Consider the following 19,608-nt stretch of genomic DNA (forward strand, 5'->3'; position numbering starts at 1 on the left):
TTTCCTGGAACTCACTCTGTATCCCAGGCTGGCCTTGAACTCACAGAGATCCACCTGACTCTGCCTCCCAAGTGCTGGGATTAAAGGCGTGCGCCACCACCGCCCGGCTGAATACTATTTTTAATAAAGGAATTCATTTAATTCTAAACTTAAGTTTAGAATGAAGTATTAGAAACTAAGTGTGGGTCAAGGTTTAAAAGTGTTAAGCCTATACTTGTAAAATGTCATTGTTTAGATATCCTACTTATTTCAGATTTTAGTAGCTCAATTCTTGTGTTTTCATGTGTTTGCTCAATTTTGGCATTAACTTCCAAGTTTTCGTGAGAACATCTAGTAAAATCAACCCTTGCTTAGGCTTTGTGGTGTGTTTCCACCATCAACTAACTCTCAGTTCTTTCCCTGTTTCAGTGCCTGTGTGACATATGACATGGACCTTACACATTTGTGCTGCTTAACTATAGCAGTACATCCCGGGACTGTGTTGATTTCCTTACTGTGTAAAATCATAGTGCATACTTATACAAAGTAAAGACTACAGCATCATTCATTAGGTCACAGTCTTATGGGACTAACATCACATAGGTGGGTTTTTTCCTCAACACAGCCATCAAAGACAGCTGTCTCTATGTTGGTATTGGCTGGATACTAAACTATGATTGTTTCCCTCTTCAGTATTAATTAAAAATTTATAACTTAAGTTTAAAAAGCAAATGGGGTTCTGTCCTAGATATAATCATGGTTGCCTTTTTCTAGTATCCTGTTGTGACTTCTGAAATACCTTTTCTTTCATATTCTCAAAACTGCCAACTATTGGAGTCACTGGCGGGCAGGTACTATTAGAAAAAGGACTGGACACTTTTAATAAGCCAGGGAAGAGGTGTTGTTAGTTCCTAGAGACTGATATTTTACATTGTTTGGAATATACTCAGGCCTTTCAGTTGATGTTTTTCCAGAGAAAGTACTGTTCACTGACCTGACTGAAATAATTAATCCTGTAGAAGAGAGAAATAATCCTGAGATAACATCCTTGTACAAACCAGTTTCATACGTCAGAGGTACCATATGGGTGTAATTTAGTATTATTATAATGATAATGAGTTCAAACCTGCTGCATGTTTCCAGAGAATGCCATGTCCTTTTTCCAGATAGAAGAATAGAAATAGATCCACTCCATATACCTGGGAAAGATCTATGAAATTAGTGGAATTTTTCTTACACTTTTACTTATATCTGACCTGTGTTCTACCTTCACATATGTGGGAAGTGGAAACTACCAGTCAGAAAGTATTACATTGTAACCCAGTTAACTTCTGCCTTCATTTTCTTACTAGATTTTAGTGGCATATACCCTATCTAATTGTACAGTCACTCAAAATTTGAGATACAAGTACAACATGTTCTTGTTTGACCCTTGTCAGATTGCCAAGACTGAAATTAAAAGTCTTCTGTAACCAGTCGTTAGTGGCTAGAATAACTGCAGGTTGTTATTTCTAAAGTCTGTATATTCTTCCAGTGTATTTTATTCCACATGTTGACATGTGATTTATTTGTATGGTTGAAGTAAAAATACTGAAGACATTGCTTTCCCTAGACTATTTATATATGGATTGGCTTGTTTTACCTCCCTAGAAAGCACTTCTTAGGAAACCAGCATGCATCAAGATAAGTAAAGAAACAAGAGAAGAACCGCCCGGTAAGATCCATGAAGGCCCTTTAACTACAATGCATTACCACAACTTTATGGAAAATCAGGTAGGGAAATGGAGATATAGATGCTTATTGCCCATTTGTATCTCTTGTGAAGAAAATGTCTATTGAAAAATTTTAATTGGATCATCTTTTTATTGTAAGGGTTTAAATGTTCCTTCTGTGTTGTGAATATATAGACAGTAGACATATGTGAACTTCTCCCATTCTGTAGACTATCATTTCACTTTATTAGTAGCATCATTTATAGGCCCCAGATTTTAGTTTTGGAGTGGTCTAATTTATTGTTGTCTCATTTTTGGTATCGTATCTCCTAGCCCTTGATTACATGGGGTCCTGAAGTTTTAGTCCTAGGTCTTCTAAGTATATTATAATTTTAGCTCTTACTTTGAGGTTTGGATTCATCTTCAGTTGATTTTCATGAGAGAATTGAAGAAGGGGTCCACTTCAGTTATCTTAATACCATTTGTTAAAGAATTATTCTTTTCCCATTGAATTGTCCTGGCCCCCTTGTCAGATGTCAGTTCATTGTAAATGTGAGGGTTCATTTCTTGCCCCTCATCTTTCTAGTATTCTGTATATCTGTATGATTTGCTTGTGAATTCATTTGTTGTTTGTTTTTAAACCAGCTGGCATTTTAATAGTGATTCTTGAGTCTGTTGATCCACTTGTGAGCTACAGTGTTGGAAATGTGCCTAGTGTGTGTTGTAAATTTGTGCTAGCGTGTGCGCGCGTGCGCGTGTGTGTGTTCAATAAGATTTCAGTATACTGCTCAAGCTGGCCTGGTCTCAACTTGTGGACTTTCGTTTATACCTTCAAAGTTCTGGTACTACAGATGGCCCATCAAATCCAGCAATATTGTCAAAGAACAACATTGTCTCCCAGTCTGAACATGGGATATCTTTTCATGTATTTAGGTCTTTAATTTCTTTTAATAATGTTTTATAGTTTTAAGTGCATAGTTTTGTACTGTATAAACATTCAATTAAATTTGAATACATTGCTCTGTTAGACTTGTTTGTAGAATCTAAAGTCTTATTGTTCTAAAGTTTTATTGTACATTTATGATTTCTACGTTTAGTGGGACTTTGTGTTTTTTTGTGGTTGTTGTTTTAATGTTTGCTTTTTCTTTAGGACCTTGACTGTGGGGAACTTTCATCTGTTGCAACAGATGAGGAGAGAGAAGATTTGTTTGTGGGTTACCAGCAGGATCTTCTTTCTGAAAACAAAGAAAAGACTCTCAGCAAAGTTCAGGTAAAGCAATAAAAGTAAACTTATGGTCTTGGGGCACAGATCTATAATGTTAGCTACTTGGAAGACTGAAGCAGAAAGATTACAAGTTCAAAGTCAGTCTTGGATACAATGTGAGTTCAAGACCAACCTGAGCAATTTTGTGAGAATTTATCCCAAAATAAAAGGAGAATTGAGTATGCAGTCTAGTGGTAGAGTGTTTGTCTGGCATGTATGAAGCCCTGGTTTAGTCACCAGTAACACAAAAAAAAGGGTTTTTTTTTTTTAAAAAAAAAAAAACAACAAAACCTGTGACTTGAATTAGGGATTTATGGTGTATTTAGAATTGTTGACTCAGGTTATTTTTAACATTGGACAAATACTAAGGTTTCACCATTCTAGTTTTGTTTGATTATGATACTTAAGATTATTTTAGGACTCTTATGGAAAAATGTGGATTTTTGCTACCACCTAACAGTCTGTGTTTATTATCTATATTTCCTTTTAGAAAGTAAAATTCAAAAATCCATTATTTGTTGTGATAAAGGAAGATGAACAAAAGCAATTACATCTTCACAGCCTTCAGGCTGTTCTTCCAGAAGCCCAGGATTATCTTGTAGAAGTTCAAGACAATTGTCCAGGATCCCAGAGTGATGTGATTGATGTCCTTAATGTTGAGCCCAAAGCTTTAAGTGTTGAGCCTGAAGTTCCAGGCACTGAGCCAAACACCCAGGCCACTAGAACCGAGTTGAAGACCACCCAGCCAGAAAGCCAGGCTCTCAGGACAGAACCTGGGGACATTCTTGAAGCCCAGACTGTTGAGCTAGATGGGAATATTGAATTGGAAGCACAGGATTTTCTACCGCCAAATCAGGCCTTTCTATCCAAAGACCAGGATTTTCTGCCCAAATGTCAAGACCAGGACTCTTTACACAAAGACCACCATGATCTCCCTAAATACTGGAATGTTCTACCTAAATGTCAGAATCAGCATTTTCTACCAGTAGACCAGGAATTTCTACCTAGAAACCAGCTTGGTTTACCTGAAGAACAGAGTCATCCACTCAAATATCAGAACCAAGATCTCCCACCTAAAGAACAGAGTTTCCTGCCCAGACACCAGTATATTTTACCTATATATCAGGACAGAAGAGGTCTGCATGTTCTTCCTAAATGTCAGGACCATGATGTTCTTTCCCAAGACCATAATAATCTGCACAAATGCCAGGAACAGGATCTTCCACTTCAAAACCAGGTAAAACAGCAGGAATGGGGAACAATAAGACATAAGTGACTTTTGGTTTATAATAGGACCTGCAGAGATTCTTCTCCAGTTGATTTGAAGATTCCTAACTGGAAACGGCAGTTTCCTGACTAATTTTCCAAACTCCAGGCTTCCTACAAAATGTTAAAGTAATGTCAACAAAGTGTTAAAGTAATGTCAGCAATATATATATATATATCTGTGAGATTTGTGTGTAAAAAATAATTCTGTATTAGGATAAATATTTCTGGCAGCCATCAACTGTTTTGGCAGCTGGAAGTTACAAAGAGGCATGGCCCACAAGTACCCAACTGTGTCTCTCAACACAGGTTCCAGGCCAGTTCTCTGCTAGAGACCATTTAGGGCCAGAGGAAGAAGGGGCTGTGTGGAGAGAACAGTACATATGGCTGAAGTGGGTCAAGTTCTCGCCCAAGCTGACAGTCTAAGCCAGTCTGTTGTTAACTAAGCAATCAGTGCATTGTGTTTGTTCTTTTTAAAGCAAATATGGTGAAGCCAGAATCAGTTCTGAAAGGTAGACCAGGAGAGAGGCACTTCCTCTGATGTCCATCAAGATCTCTGTGGGTACCATCAGGTCTCTGTTAGGAGCAAGGTAGAGCAGAGAAAGGACGGAGATTAGCAGAAACTTAACTCTTTGGGGTTTAGTTTGGATCTTGCAAAGACTCTCAGCTAAACTTGAGAACTGACAAAGCATGACTTCCTGCCATTATGTTTCATATTACTCCCTGTGGTTCTCAGCAAAGTCTTAACTATTATTTCTGTCATTCTATTCCTGCTGCATATTTTTTTTTTCTCTTTTAAGAAGTAAACTTTAAGGAGCCATTCTCTGTCATGACAGATGGGCAAGGGAGAGAAATCTTTGCTCTGGCAAGTTATCAGTGTCTACCTCCCAAACCACAAGTGCCAAGATTTTATCAGAAGCCAGACAGGGCTGATGGTATCAGTGGAACCTATTCTAAGTCCTATTAGAATGGCACTCCATGTTAAGAAGGGTGTGTGAAACCTTAATAGTTCAATTCTTGTTCTTGTCTTTTTCTGTTCTGTCTTGTACCTAGTGGTACAAATGACCCTGTTTTAGTAAACTGTTAGTCAGTTAAATTCTGCCACTCAAAAGGCAGTTAGACTGGTTTAATTTACTACGATTATTCTGTATTGCTGAATCCTACCACATTATTACAAACTTATTGCCCCAACATGAAGAATAAGAAATAGTAGTAGACCTTAAGCTATTTAAGGTCTGGTGAGTTTGTTAGACTCTCTTGTGTGTGGTTTAGGATTAAGAATTGAAATCTATAGAGTTGGATTAAAAATGTAGCATTGTCACTGGTTCCAGAGCATCAAGATTTCCATAGAGTTCTCCTTGAAGCCTGCAAGATTCTTACTAGCTGATTTCCCTAGCTAATTTATCATTATTATATTATTATTGCCATTATTACTGTTTTTGTTATCTTTTAGGACATGTTTCTCAAGCACCCCTCAACTTCGATGAAAGAAGAGAGAGAGGATGAGGAGTTACCTCTGGAGTGTCATCAGTATGCTCCACCTCAGATCCAGGACCAAGTCTTCCTTAGAGAACAGGTAGAGAACATCTATAGAATGTGGGCCATATAACTCCTGAAAAAGAAAAAAAAGACCGTTTATTAAGCTAGCTTGTATGTGGAATACATAAACTTAGAACTAAGAGTAAAATGTCTAGGTATTTTGAGATGTACTAAAATAATCTGTGATTTACTGTAAAATACTCCTGAAAAAAGTTAGAGAACGTGCTGGAGAGATGGCTCAGGGGTTAAGAGCACTCACTGGCTGTCTTCCAGAGGAACCAGGTTCAATTTCCAGCACCCACACTGTGGCTCACAACCTTCTATAGTTCTAGTTTAGTTCTAGGAGATCCAGTGTTCCTTTCTGACTTCTGCAGGCACCAGGTACACATGCAGTGCTCAGTCAAACACAAATGGAAAACACTTACACATATAAAGTAAATTTTTTAAAAAGTTGAAGAAGACAGCCAGGTGGTGGTAGAGCACGCCTTTGATCCCAGCACTCAGGAGGCAGAGGCAGGCGGATCTCTGTGAGTTTGAGGCCAGCCTGGGCTACAGAGTGAGTTCCAGGAAAGGTGCAAAGCTACACAGAGAAACCCTGTCTCGAAAACAACAACAATAAATAAATAAATAAATAAATAAATAAATAAATAAATAAATAAATAAATAAAAAGTTGGAGAAGATGTAGATGAAAAAAATAAACATTGCTAGTGAGGGGACCATGAGGGATTCATTATACTGTTTTGTTCCTACTTCATTGTATGTTTGGAATTTTTTATCACACACACACCTCTGTTCTTTTGTGACTGTAGGATTTTCTCCTATGTTATAATGAGCCCATCATTTCTATTGAGACAGTTTTGTAGTTCCTTTTAATCAAGTATATCAGAAGGACTTCATCTTGGGAAAAATGGAAGATTGGAAGAGGAATTGCTTTGGAAGACTGTACACATGCTTAACACAGTATTTGAGACCTCGCCTGTCCTGGAGAATAAGTAGAGATGGATGTAGTGAAGAATGTGCTGCAAAGAACGAATTGCTTAGATTTGGGCCTGAGACTTGACAGGCAGTGCAGTAATCGCTTCAGACATGTAGTGTTAAGGCCAATAGTAGTGGGAAAGAACAGAAGCAAACTGTCTTTTTGTTCTGTTTGCCAATCTGATTGAAAACTACTTCAGTCTTCATTGTAAGCTTCAACATAAGCTGCTGCTGTAGGTGTTATCCTCCTTTTCGGACAATTTATATTGATATTTATGTTGTTTTTTAGTACAGGAGCTATGAGCAGGCATCATGTGATATGACAGATGAAAGATGGAGAAAGGAGTTATATCCAGAGTGCTACGGATGTGGTTTACATGAAATCCAGGATTCAGGCTCTGCCAGCAAGCAGGTAGAGCAGAGTTTAGTAAGGTGTAAGCTGGGCTTTTTAGAGTTATGTTACTAACAAAGATGTTAATGTTATTATCTTTATTAATACTAACATTTTAAAAATGATAGCTTACATTCATGAAGTACTAGCAATAGCCGAAATGTTTTTAGAAGCTTGTATGCATTGTCTTACTGAATTCTCACAATAACCTTGGAGATAGATACTGATATGATCCTTGTTTTATAGGCAAAATTTGATTGTTTTGCAGATGGTATTAAGATTGATAGTAACAAGAAATATTTCTACTTTTATGATATAACAGATCAGAACACTGGCTTATTTAGATTACTTGGGGCTATTACTTAAGCCTGTAGTATTTTCACTATTATGTCACCAATTACACAAATTGATGTGTGTTTTAGAGCTTACATTTTAGGCAGCAGCCATCTGTTAATACATCTGAAAAGTGGCAAGAGGATTTACATCTTGGTGGTCATGAACATCTTCTACCCAGATACCAGAGAGACACATGCAGCAGGCGACAGGTATGTGTGCTATTACAGATAGCTTTAGCCTGAAAGTGGGGAGGCTGATCAAAAACCATGTTGCAGCCAGGCGGTGGTGAGGCACACCTTTAATCCCAGCACTCAATAGGCAGAGGCAGGCGGATCTCTGTGAGTTCAGGGCCAGCCTGGTCTACATAGTGAGTGCTAGGACAGCCATGGCTACACAGAGAAACCCTGTCTTGAAAAAACATAAACAAACTAACAAACAACAACAACAAAAAACACCCCACATTGCTATGAAGATTGTTTTATTTCAGAACTTGTGCTGGAACTTGTTAGGGTGGTGTTGAATTTTGGGGATATTGAATTAAGATCTCTAGTTTTTCAAGAAATGTCACAAGGTTTTGGTCTATTAAGATTTCTTTATGGCTCATCTGAAGTCTTATGTATTCCCTCTAAAATTCTATTCTCAAATGATTTCTGTTTGTTTTATGTATTTTAGAATCAAAGGCTCTAGGTAGCTAGTAGTGTTAGGGTGCCTGAAAGAAATCAAGAAATTTCCTCATGTCCTTGTTAAGGGAGTCAGAATGATATGAAGGAAAAGGCAGAAAGTAGGATGTGATCGAGGCTTCAGGGCTGAATTGTGACTCTCTGGGGCTTTTTGCTTGGCCTGCAAGGTTGGCTTAAGGAGTACTGCCGTGGCTTCTTCAGCACTGGCATTGATAGCCTGAAGGGTGAGGCCCTTTTCTGAGTTGGGTCTTTTGCATGTGTTTTTTCCTTGGCCTGGAGAGTCTCCCCCTTCTTCATTGATTCTTTCTCTCTGTTATGATTTAGGGGTAAAATGTCCCCCAAGGCTCATTAGAAGGCTTGGCCCCATGGTGTTGCTATTGCAGAGTAACTGATCATGAAGATATTGGCCTCCTAAATGGACTCTTTAGGAGGTGGGGACTCTTGTAGAAGAACATCACTAGGTGTGTGCCTTGGAAGAATGTACCTTGTTCCCAGCCTCTGCCTGTCTTACACCAGTTTTTCCTATCTACAGTGAAATGCATCATTTTGCTCTACTGCATGCTCCCACCATGGTAATCTGTCTTACAAATACATGGTCCCCGAAACAACACAGGCATGGATAGGCTGACACCTCTGAAACTAAGCCAAAACAAGTGGTTTTGTGTTTGTTTGTTTGTTTGTTTTTTGAGACAGGGTTTCTCTCTGTAGCCCTGGCTGTCCTAGTACTCCCTGTGTAGACCAGGCTGGCTTCAAACCCACAGAGGTCTGTCTACCTCTGCCTCTTGAGTGCTGAGGTTAAAGGTGTGAGCCACCACCGCCCAACCTGCCAAAACAAATCTTTAAAGCCTTCCTTAGTTTAGTTTCTCAGGCATTTTGTTGCTGCCTTAACTCATCACTCTTCATATTTTAGCTTAAATGGTCCTTGGGAAAGATTTCCCTGGCTACCTTATTAAAATTGTGGATCTCCCACCCCGTGTGTGTGTGTGTGTGTGTGTGTGTGTGTGTGTGTGTGTGTGTGTGTGTTTTATTTATTTATTTTTTTTTTAAAGATTTATTTATTTATTATGTATACAACATGTATGACTGCAGGCCAGAAGAGGGCACCAGATCTCATTGCAGATGGTTGTGAGCCACCATGTGGTTGCTGGGAATTGAACTCAGGACCTTTGGAAGTACAGTCAGTGCTCTTAACCTCTGAGCCATCTCTCCAGCCCGTGTGTTTGTGTTTTAATCTACCCTTGTGTTGTTTGTTTCCTTCTGAGTATAAAACAATTTGCAATTGCTTATTTATTTACACATGTTCCATTTATTTATTTATTTACTTATTTATTTGTTTGTTTGGTTTTTTATTTAAGCTAAAGTCTTATAGTCCAGGCTAGGCTCCAACTTGGTATGTAATTGAGGATGACTTTGAATCCTTATCCTCCTACTTGTAGGCAGAAGTTTTTGTCCTGCCAGCAAATCCCAAATAAACACCCTGGCGACTGGCTGGCATCTCCCCTGCCCCTGCCCCTCTTCTTCCCATCATTCTCCTAGTTTGGTTGTCCTGCCTATAATTCACGCCTGGCTACTGGCCAATCAGCTTTTTATTAAACCAACCGCAGTGACATATCTTCACAGTGTAGAAAAGGATTATGCCACAGCATCTAGTCAAACATTTGTTTAGTACCTGCCAACATTAGCCATTATTTAAGTACAGTCAGATACAGCTGCCAACATGACCTGGCACTCAGATATCCAGACAGTCTCAAAAGGTGACTGGTATGTAATCAGATGGTTATTGAGCAATATAATTCGTGATAGAGGGCATTCACAAAGCCTAGAAGAGAGGCGCCTCTGACTGTCCAACTCAGGGTGAAGTTTTGTGATGTGAATTTCTTCTTTTCCATCCTACCATCACACAGGCCCTGAGAATCCTCAGCCTTAGAACAGTATTTCTCTTCTTGCATTTCTAGTCCAGCCTATTGGAGAAAACATGTTAGTAGTGCTGATGAAAACTAATTCATACTTAGGGTTTCCAAGCATTGAAACCTAGCATTTTTCTTGTTGCAACACCATACTCTCTCTCTTTTTCTTTCCTTTTGGTTTTTCGAGACAGGGTTTCTCCATGTAGTTTTGGTACCTGTCCTGGAACTTGCTCTGTAGACCAGGCTGGCCTCGAACTCACAGAGATCTGCCTGCCTCTGCCTCCTGAATGCTGGGATTAAAGGCGTGAGCCACCGCCGCCTGGCAGCAACGCCATACTCTTATAATTCCATTTTTCTCAAGTTTTATATTTTATTTGTGTGTCTGTGTGTTTGCTATCTGTCTTTCTGTCTGGATGTGTGGAGGTCAGAGAACAACTTGGTAGAAATGGTTTTCTCCTTGTAACTGTGGGGAATGAACTCGGGCCACTGGGCTTTTGTGGCAAGAACTATTACCTGATGAATTATCATCTCTCTGATCTCAAACTCTCACACTTTTGTAAAGAAAATCAAAAGCTGGGCATACATCTTTAGTCACAGCAATTGAGGCAGGGGCAGGTGAATCTCTGAGAGTTTGAAGCCAGCTTGGTCTACATGGTAATACTCTGTCTCAAAAAAGAAAGAGTGTGGGGGAGAGAAAAGAGGACAGGGGGGTGGGGGTTTAGAAAATCAAAGCTTTCACACTGTCACTGCTATTACTAGTTGTAGATATTAATTTATTATATTACCTATTCTTACTATATTAGAGGAAGAGTAGTTTCTTTTGGGGGTATATTCTACATTCCCTCATTTTTTCCTGTGGACTCTTGTGCCATTAATTATTCTATATTACAAATGTTTCAAAAATACTTCCCTTGTATGGATGTTTTCAAGTGTTTTTCATTTAAACAAACAAACAAAATACCCAAAACTCCTTTGGACCTGAGAGACACAGATCATTGGTTAAGAGCTTGCCTAGTATTCACAAGGGGCCCTGGCTTCCTTCCCCAGCACCACAAAAACAAAATGAAAACAAGACTCCTCTTGAGTTCTGTAGAGAGTGGTTTTAAAGATACATGATTCTTCATGATACTCCTATTTTTTTTTAACTTAATTGTGATCTGCAAATGATTTTACATGGTTATCATAGTCAGTTATTTAAAAAGAATAACAGTAATAACTAGTTCCTTTTTATCTCCCACTAACTTAGACATATTGGCAGTTTCTCAGTTGCCTATATTTTGATTACTGTCCTCACTAATACCCTTGAACTTAAATACTGCTTAGAAGGTCCCGAGTCCATTCTTGTTAATAAATCAATGGATACTTGACTTCTTATATGCTGCTGATTTTCTGTAACATTTGAAATAGTAAACTGCTTGTTTCTGAAACCTTTTCTCTGTGCATAGTCAGTTTCCAGATTCACTGCTGAAATTCTGGTCACTTTTTCTGAGCCTTCCTGCTTACTGAATTTTTTTCCTGTTAGTTTGTTGTATTTTTTTAAATTATTAAACAGCCACCCCCTTCTCTCTCTCCCTCCCCCCCTAATATTTACTTCTATGACTTCAGCTACCAGATTACTTTGAAATCTGTCTTCTTGGAATACCCAGTGACCATCTGAACTCATATTGAAGATGTTCTGAGTGTTCACTCTGGAACAGTTCCTTTACCCACGTTATTGTGCAAGCTGTAATCCTAGGGATTATTTTTGTATCCCCTCTGTTCCTTCATCTTGGATCCTTTTTCAATTAAAAAAATTTATTATTACTGTGTGTTTATGGCACGATGTAAATGTGAGCATACATTCCATGAAGTGTGTGTGGCAGTCAGAGACAGTTTTGTGGAGTCAATGTCACCATTAGCTTCACTTGTCACCTTGACCCACCTTAGAAGAGGGAACTTCAGTTGAGGAATTGCCTCCATCAGAAAGTCCTGTGGCATGTCTGAGGGAAATTTTCTTATTGCTAATTGATGTAGGAGGGTTCAGCCCACTGTGGGTAATAGGCAGATGGGCCTGGGCTGTATAAGGTAGGTAGATGAGCATGCCAGGGGAGGCTTTGACTTTTCTGTTTCATTTCAATTTATCTTTACAATACAATCAGACAGAACTTGTTATTTACAGATGCCAGTTTAATTTTTAGTGCCCCCAAATTGATCAGTTAGGAGAATTCTTTTTAATAAATTTTCAATGCAAAGCTTTAAATGCAGAAAGCATTGATAGCATAAAGATCAGTCACCTTTCCATTTTCTATTCCCTCAGCCTTTCCTTTTCTCCAGACATATCTACTATCAATAGTTTAAAGTTCATCAGTCTAGACCACCTAATGTCTACACACATACGTATGTGCTTATATACAAATCAATTCTGACTAGATTGTATGTCCCATTATTTTTATATAATGACATTGTAGTATTATATTGATTGTTCTGTAGCTGACTTCTTAAACTTCATATTAAACTGTGATAATAAATTGATTTTTATGAGTAGTAAAGAAATGCAAATATTTAGGTATATTTATACCCTCTTGGAGGTATTTCTAGCTCCTTGTGTCTCTGACTTCTATTGCATTTACCCACTGGAAGCCAGTGACACTGCTCCAAACCCACCCCCTGCTCCAGACTATAACAAACAGAAATGCTGTAGGCAATGTCAAAAGTTCCTAGAAGGTAATTTTGTCCATAGACTGGTTTTAAAATGAAAAAAAAAATCTTTAAAAATGAATATGGGGAAGAAAAAATGAAATATAAAGAAGTAATTCTGTGTTTCTTGTAATGTATGATAAAAACCATGTAGAACTTTTAAAACAAAATGTTGGGATATACAAATGTAATCCATAGATAAATTCTTGTAGAACATTTCAGCACTAGAAATATACAGAAAGGCTGAGGGTTTTAGTAGAGTGCTTGATTGATTAGTCCATGTAAAAGCCCGTGGTTTGATCCCCAGCTCTGCACAAGCTGGCAAGGTGTTACAGGCGGCTCCAACACTGGCAAGGTAGGTAGGAGGACCGATCTGTAGGCTCTTCCTCTGCCACATACATAGCACATTTGAGGCCAGCTTGGATCCATGGAACTAACCCTCCCTTAGACCCCACAAAAATAAGGAATCAGAAAAAGTGGGGAAGTCCCCTATTAAGGCCTTCTTGAAATCCTAATTCTAAAATTCTAATTCTCTTTCCAATATTAATCATGTTAATGTATGTGTTCTATAGTCATCTTATAAAGCATTTATGTACATCTGGATGTAGGTGCATTTAAAACCTTGTGGTAAAATAGCTTGGTGAGATGGCTCAGAAGTTAAGGACATTTTGCTATCAAGCCTGTGATCTCCCTGAGTTGGATCTTGGGTACCTACATGGTGGAAGGAGAGAACTAACTCCTGAATCTTGTCCTCTGACTTCCACACATGTTCTGTGGTGTGCTAGTCTAACCCCTCTCCCATAATAAATGAATGTTTAAATATTTTTAAATTGTGGTAAATACAAAATTTACTACTTAAATCATTTTATTTACAATATAAATATAGTTTTGAAAGTTTGAAACAGAGTCTCCATATATAGCCCAGATTGGTCTTGAACATGAAATCTTGCCTTAGTCTCCAAGTATTAGGATTATACTTGGTCACCACTCAGATCATTTTGAACATTTTCAAATATACCCTCCAGGGGCATAAGTACCTTCATGTTGTTATACAGCCTGTCACCGTCTGTCTCTAGAACTTTTTCTAACATTACAAATCTGAAACTAAATCTGGAACTCTATACCAATTAAAAAAAGCCTCTCACTCCCTCCTCCTTCACCATCTACTTCCAGTCTCTGAGTCTGATGGCTTTAAGTACCTCATGGTGTGGCTTCCTAGAGTATTTGTCCTCTTGTGACTGTCTGCTTCACTTAGCATAATGCTATAGCATAGTACAGTATTTTCACTTTAAAGTCTTTAATAATATGTGTGTGTGCTGCATTCTGTTTATTCATTCATCCATTGATGGACACTTGGTTTGTTTCCTGCTTAATGCTGTCATGAACAAGAGTATATAACAGTGAAGTGTCTCTGTGCTGCTGAAGACAATAACTAGAGAGACAGTGATGGGAGAAGGCTTTATTGGTAACAAGCTAGCAAGTGTGAAGTGGAAGGCTTTCACACCCAAGTTCCATCTTGTCAGAGGTCACAGGTTGGAAAGCTTACATGGTGCTTCTGGGAGTCTGACTTTAGCTACAGTCAGGTGAGCACTGGACTGATGATTAATGCTTTTGTGTGTTTGTGCTGGGAAACCCAGGGCCTCATGCATGCTAAACAAGTATTCTACCGTGGGGCTCTACCCCTAGCTTGACAATTAAATCTTGTTGTAATTGTGTTGACGTGATTTTGATGCTTTCCATAGGTCACCAGGAATACCAGGCATTCCTCGTTCCTGTAAACCTAATGCTAATGAATAGGAAGTCATCCTGCTAGCGGCTTTCTTGGATGTTGTCCCTTATTTTTCTTTTTAGGCAGGGCTGACTTCAGTGTTAATTATTTGGAAAATGGGTCATAAAAGAGCAAGGCAAAACAGAAACTGAAAAATCTATCTGCTCTACTGTTAGGATATGAGTTAACCCATTCAGTTTCAGTTAACAGACTTCAGTGTATGAGTGACCTAATTGATCGGTCAGTTTTGTGTCTATAGTACTTCTGGTATCTGGGATAATAACTTAAAGGGTGAAAGATTTATTTAGGTTCATGATTTTGAAAGGGTCACTCTATGGTTGCTTGGTTCCAAGTTCTTGAACAGAAAGAACATCACTGTGGCAGAAATATGTAGAAGAAAGGGGTGTTCAAGTCATGGTAGATGGAAAGAGAGGAAGGGACTAGAGACCCAGTATAACCTTGAAAGTCACACTCCCAGTGGGCTACTTCCTCCAAGTAGGCCCTACCTCATAAGCTTCCCAAAGCCTACCCAAATAGCACCAACAGCTGGGACTAGTATATGAACATATGGGGGGGGGCATAGTTCATATTGTAAGCATATCTGATTTGAAGATTTCTCCCATTTCCTCTGTTACCTTTTTACTCTGAGAGTGTCCATTCGTATACAAGTATTAATGTAGTCCAATTCATTTTTTCTAATGTTACCTATATTTTTAGTATCATATTCAAGAAATTGCCAAATCTGGTGTTAAATAGCTTTCCCCTCTTCTAGGCATTCTATAGTTTGCTTTCTTATGTATACGTCTCTTGATCTGATTCATGTTGAGTTAATTTTTGTAGATGGTTTATACTAAGGGCCGACCTTTATTTTTTTTGCATGTGAATGTCCATTTCCCCAATACTATTTGTTGAAGAGACTATCTTTTCCCCAGTGAATGATCTTGGTTTCCTTTTTTAGAGTATTTGACCATATGAACCAGGGCTTATTTATAGTCATTTAGTTAATATACATATTATATTTGTTTTAGATATTTCCATTTAAAGGTCCTGATTTAATTGATAAGGTTTGGGTTGGGGATATAACTCATCAGCAGCAGTAGAGTGTTTGCTTCACATGCACAAGCCCCCAGGTTTTAACCCCAGCACCACAAAAAGAAAATGTATGTGGTTGATCCCTTAACATTGATCTCAGCCAGCATCATCAAACTCAAACCTAAATAAAATTAATCTAACATGTATTTTCTTTGTAAGGCATATCACAACAACAACACCCCACCCCCCATTTGCACACACGTATGTCTTGTGCTAGGAATTGAATCCACACATTTTCTGTGCTTGGGAAGGATAATATATCAGCAATGTGCTGTGGGGAGGAGGTCATCTTAAACAGAGACATCACCAACAAAAAGCACAAAAACATCAAGTTTGTCACCAAGTAGATTGTAGAAAGGATGCTTGTTTGTGGTATGAGGGTGGAAACAAAGAGAATCAGCTGGCAGCATGCATTTTTGTTGTTACTCAAATCTTTCATATCTTTGCATGTCTGCCAAGGACTACATAAGCACTGTGAGTGTTGGGGTTACATATCGATGGGAACAAGTAGGCAAGTTTGTAAATATGATGGTGAGTACAAACACTAAAGATTAGTTAATGTACAATTCAGTAATTTTTGAGTGTTCACAGGGTGGGCAAACCTTACCACAGTCAATATAAGAACATTTTCATCACCCCCAAAAAATCCTGTTGCCAGGAGCAGTCTAGTTCATTAGTCCTGCTTCTAGTACTAAAGATAAATAACTTTTTAAAAGTAGAAATTATTACTTGACATAAAATGTCCAGGTACGCGTACCAACCAACATGATTTTTCTAGAAGATATAGTAGGTAATGAGCCCAGTTTCTGCCATGCCATACCAGTTAAGGAAGAGTCAGTGGACAGACACACCGAGTGGAATCACAGAACTTGAGCAGTTTTGTCACTTGTTGTAAATTGGACTTTGTAGCAGGTGTTTGAGGAGTATCGATCAGGACTGAGCACTGAATACCACGCTCTACTGGCATTTCAGTCTGGAGTGGATCAAGAAGAAGACAAGAAAGAGGTATGCAGTGGTGCTGCTTCTGAATTCTGTGTGAAGTTGGAAGCAGTTCACTAGTTTAACTCATTAAAACAACAAATTCTGAGGCTGGAGAGATGACTCAGCCGGTATGTGCTGCCCTTTGAGAGAACTAAGTTCAGTTCCCAGTCACTAAATGGGTACTCACAGCCATCTATATTTCCAGTCCCAGGGGATCTGATACCTTCTGGCCTGTGCAGGCACTGTATGCAGATGGTACACAGGCCTACATTACAGGCCAAATACTTTGCTAACATGCACAAGAGACATGAAAGATTTGAGTAACCCAAAATGCATTCTGCCAGCTGGACTGTTTCAGCTCTCATATCACAAACAAGCAGCTTTTTGCAATCTACTTGGTGCCATATTTGATGCATTTTTTGTGCTTTCTAAAAAGTTGGTGATTTCTCTGGTTAAGATCCCCGCCCCCAGCTATCCTGCTAATATACTCTCTCTCCTAAGCATAGAAAGGTTGTCGTGTGGATTCAACTCCTAGCACAAGTTGTAGAAGGAGGGGAAGGCTATTATGTGCCTTATAAAGAAAATACATGTGTTAAATAAAATAAAAATAAATAAATATTAAAAGAAAAATTAGGGAGCTGTAAAGATGGCTCAGCGGTTCAGAGCACTGACTGCTCTTCCAGAGGACCTGGGTTCAATTCCCAGCACCCACATGGTGACTCACAACCATCTGTAACTCCAGTCCTAGAGGATCCAACTCCTCTATGGACACTGCACATACATGGTGCACAGTTATACAGGCAGGCAAAACATCCATACACATAAAAACAAATATTTTAAAAAAAGAAAGAACAGAAAAAAAACTCCACAAATTCCAAAGATGTTAAGACATTATAATATGCTTAACTTTTCTTTTAAACTCCTAGGACTTAAGGTGTACTTGTGTGAAGTCAAAGATTTGATCCAAGTAAATTTCTCTAGCTGTATATATTTGCCACTATAACTTACTTAGAGGAATACTTTAAATGTATGGCTTCCCTTCTCCTTCAGTTAAAAAGTACTCTAACAGTTTTAAATCCTGGCCATGTGCCATTGTCAGATGAGAAAAGAAACATTTTTGATGCATCTTCAATAATGAGAGTCATTCTTCAGATTAAGGTTCTTTTACCAAACAAGTCATATGCTGACCTAGTGTATGTATAGATAAGTTATCCCTTTGAGTAGCTTGTGTCCTTGAAAGAGAATATGTAAAGCCAGAAGTAAACAGATCGTGCACAGTATAGTAGCACTTGCTTTTATTATGCTCATTCTGTTTATGAGCATGATACCCTGATATACTTCATCCCTTCTGCACTTCTCATCATCATATGTGGCTAGGCTTTGCGATGTGATTTTAGTCTTTACAAGTTAAATGGGGTATTGTTCTATTATAAAATGCCTCCCTTTTTTTCTCTGCGGCCCTGCTTTTATGATACTGCTTGAGAACACAAAGTAAATATAGTATGTACCTTATTGTGTCAAATATAACAATTTCCTAGGTACTATTGACAAGTGGACTACACTAAGGGCAAACTAATACACTGTTTTTTCTTCAGATGATGTTAACTGTTTCAGCTTTTACTAAGGGTAAACTAAATTTGCACTTTCACTGGTTTGTCTATTAACAAAGTAGCTATCTACTTGGAAACTTAATTTTCTTACTGTGTGTACTGTTGTTGATACAGAGGAAGTTAATGACTTTACCACATGTAACCTCATTATCTAATAGTTTTCTTCTCTTTAGAATAAGAATTTGTCCTTCTTTACAAAGTTGTCTGTGAACAGGCTAGATAATTTTAACTTCTTTCCTTTAGCGTCAAAAGCAATACCTGAGACACAGGAGGCTTTTCATGGATATTGAGAGAGAACAAGTGAAAGAACAAAACAGACAAAGGGAACAAAAGAAAAGAGTTGAAAAGTAAGTTCTTTGGTTCTCATTCTTAAATGACAGTTAAGCTAATGCAATGCTTGCTAGGACTAAGGGCTAGAAATCGTCAGGTTTGGGCTTGGGGTATAGCTCACTGGTAAACACATCCTTAGCATTCCTGGTACCCTAGGTTCAATCTCCAACTACCATACCACTCACTACCCCAAAAGAAAAAAAAAGGAGAGGAGGAGAAATAATCAGGCAATAATTTTGTGGTTTTGCCTTCTGAGCTTGGAAATAGTCACTTTTGATCTAGATAAAGAATTAAAGATGTAAGTAAGTTATACATATATTTCATATATGTGTATATAATGTTTTTCTTTCTCTTTTTTTAAAAACAGAATCTCACTTTGTAGGAACTCACTATAGAGACCAAGTTAACGTCAAACTTGTAGGCATTTCCCTGCATCTGTCTCACAAATGCTAGGCTTGTAGGTGCACTACCGTGTCTTCCTGGTTTGATTTTTTTTTTTAGACTTAATTTTTTTAGACTAGTTTTTAGTTCATAGCAAAATTGAGCGATAGAGGTCACATATACCTCCTGCCTCCAGACATGCACAGCTTTCCCACTAGTTCATTTTGTTACAGTTGATGAGCCCACATCAGCACACTATTACCCAGAGTTCATGACATGCTTTAAGATTCATTCTTGGTGTTGTATATTCAAGTATATAGTAATAAAATGTGTTCACACACATATCATACAGATTATTATTTCCATTGCCTTGGAAACCTGTGCTGTGCCATTTCCTCCCTCTCAAGCCCCTCACCCCTGGCAACAGCTTACCTCTCCTCTGGCTCAGTGTTTTCTCCTTCTCCAATGCGTGTGTAAACTTTTCAGGTTAGTTTCTTAGCTATTGATATGCACTTACGGTTCTTTCATTGCCTTTTCATGGGTTGATAGCTGTTTCTTTTTAAAATGGTGCGTGCGTGCGTGCGTGCGTGCGTGCGTGCGTGCGTGCGTGCGTGTGTGTGTGTGTGTGTGTGTGTGTGTGTGTGTGTGTGTGTAGGGCACTCATGCATGTGGAGGTCAGAAAGGCAACTTGTGAGAGTCAGTTTTCTTGCATCCTAAGGA

At 38.5% G+C, this 19,608-nt stretch overlaps 1 protein-coding gene across 4 annotated transcripts in view; it reads left to right on the top strand.

Moving 5' to 3' along the window:
* The window catches only part of Ccdc15 (coiled-coil domain containing 15), a 68,406-nt gene that overhangs the window by 24,876 nt on the left and 23,922 nt on the right, over positions 1 to 19,608 (top strand). For 2 of the 4 annotated variants that reach the window (XM_037207612.1, XM_037207614.1), the window contains exons 6-13: positions 1,630 to 1,752; positions 2,842 to 2,961; positions 3,446 to 4,192; positions 5,675 to 5,797; positions 7,026 to 7,148; positions 7,550 to 7,672; positions 16,496 to 16,591; positions 18,421 to 18,524. In XM_037207612.1, the coding sequence (XP_037063507.1) occupies positions 1,630 to 1,752; positions 2,842 to 2,961; positions 3,446 to 4,192; positions 5,675 to 5,797; positions 7,026 to 7,148; positions 7,550 to 7,672; positions 16,496 to 16,591; positions 18,421 to 18,524 (1,559 nt within the window). The remainder of the gene's footprint in view (positions 1 to 1,629; positions 1,753 to 2,841; positions 2,962 to 3,445; positions 4,193 to 5,674; positions 5,798 to 7,025; positions 7,149 to 7,549; positions 7,673 to 16,495; positions 16,592 to 18,420; positions 18,525 to 19,608) is intronic. The other 2 variants (XM_037207613.1, XM_037207615.1) reach the window with 2 other exon arrangements.

Source organism: Peromyscus leucopus, chromosome 7 (assembly GCF_004664715.2).
Source record: "Peromyscus leucopus breed LL Stock chromosome 7, UCI_PerLeu_2.1, whole genome shotgun sequence".
NCBI lineage: Eukaryota > Metazoa > Chordata > Mammalia > Rodentia > Cricetidae > Peromyscus > Peromyscus leucopus.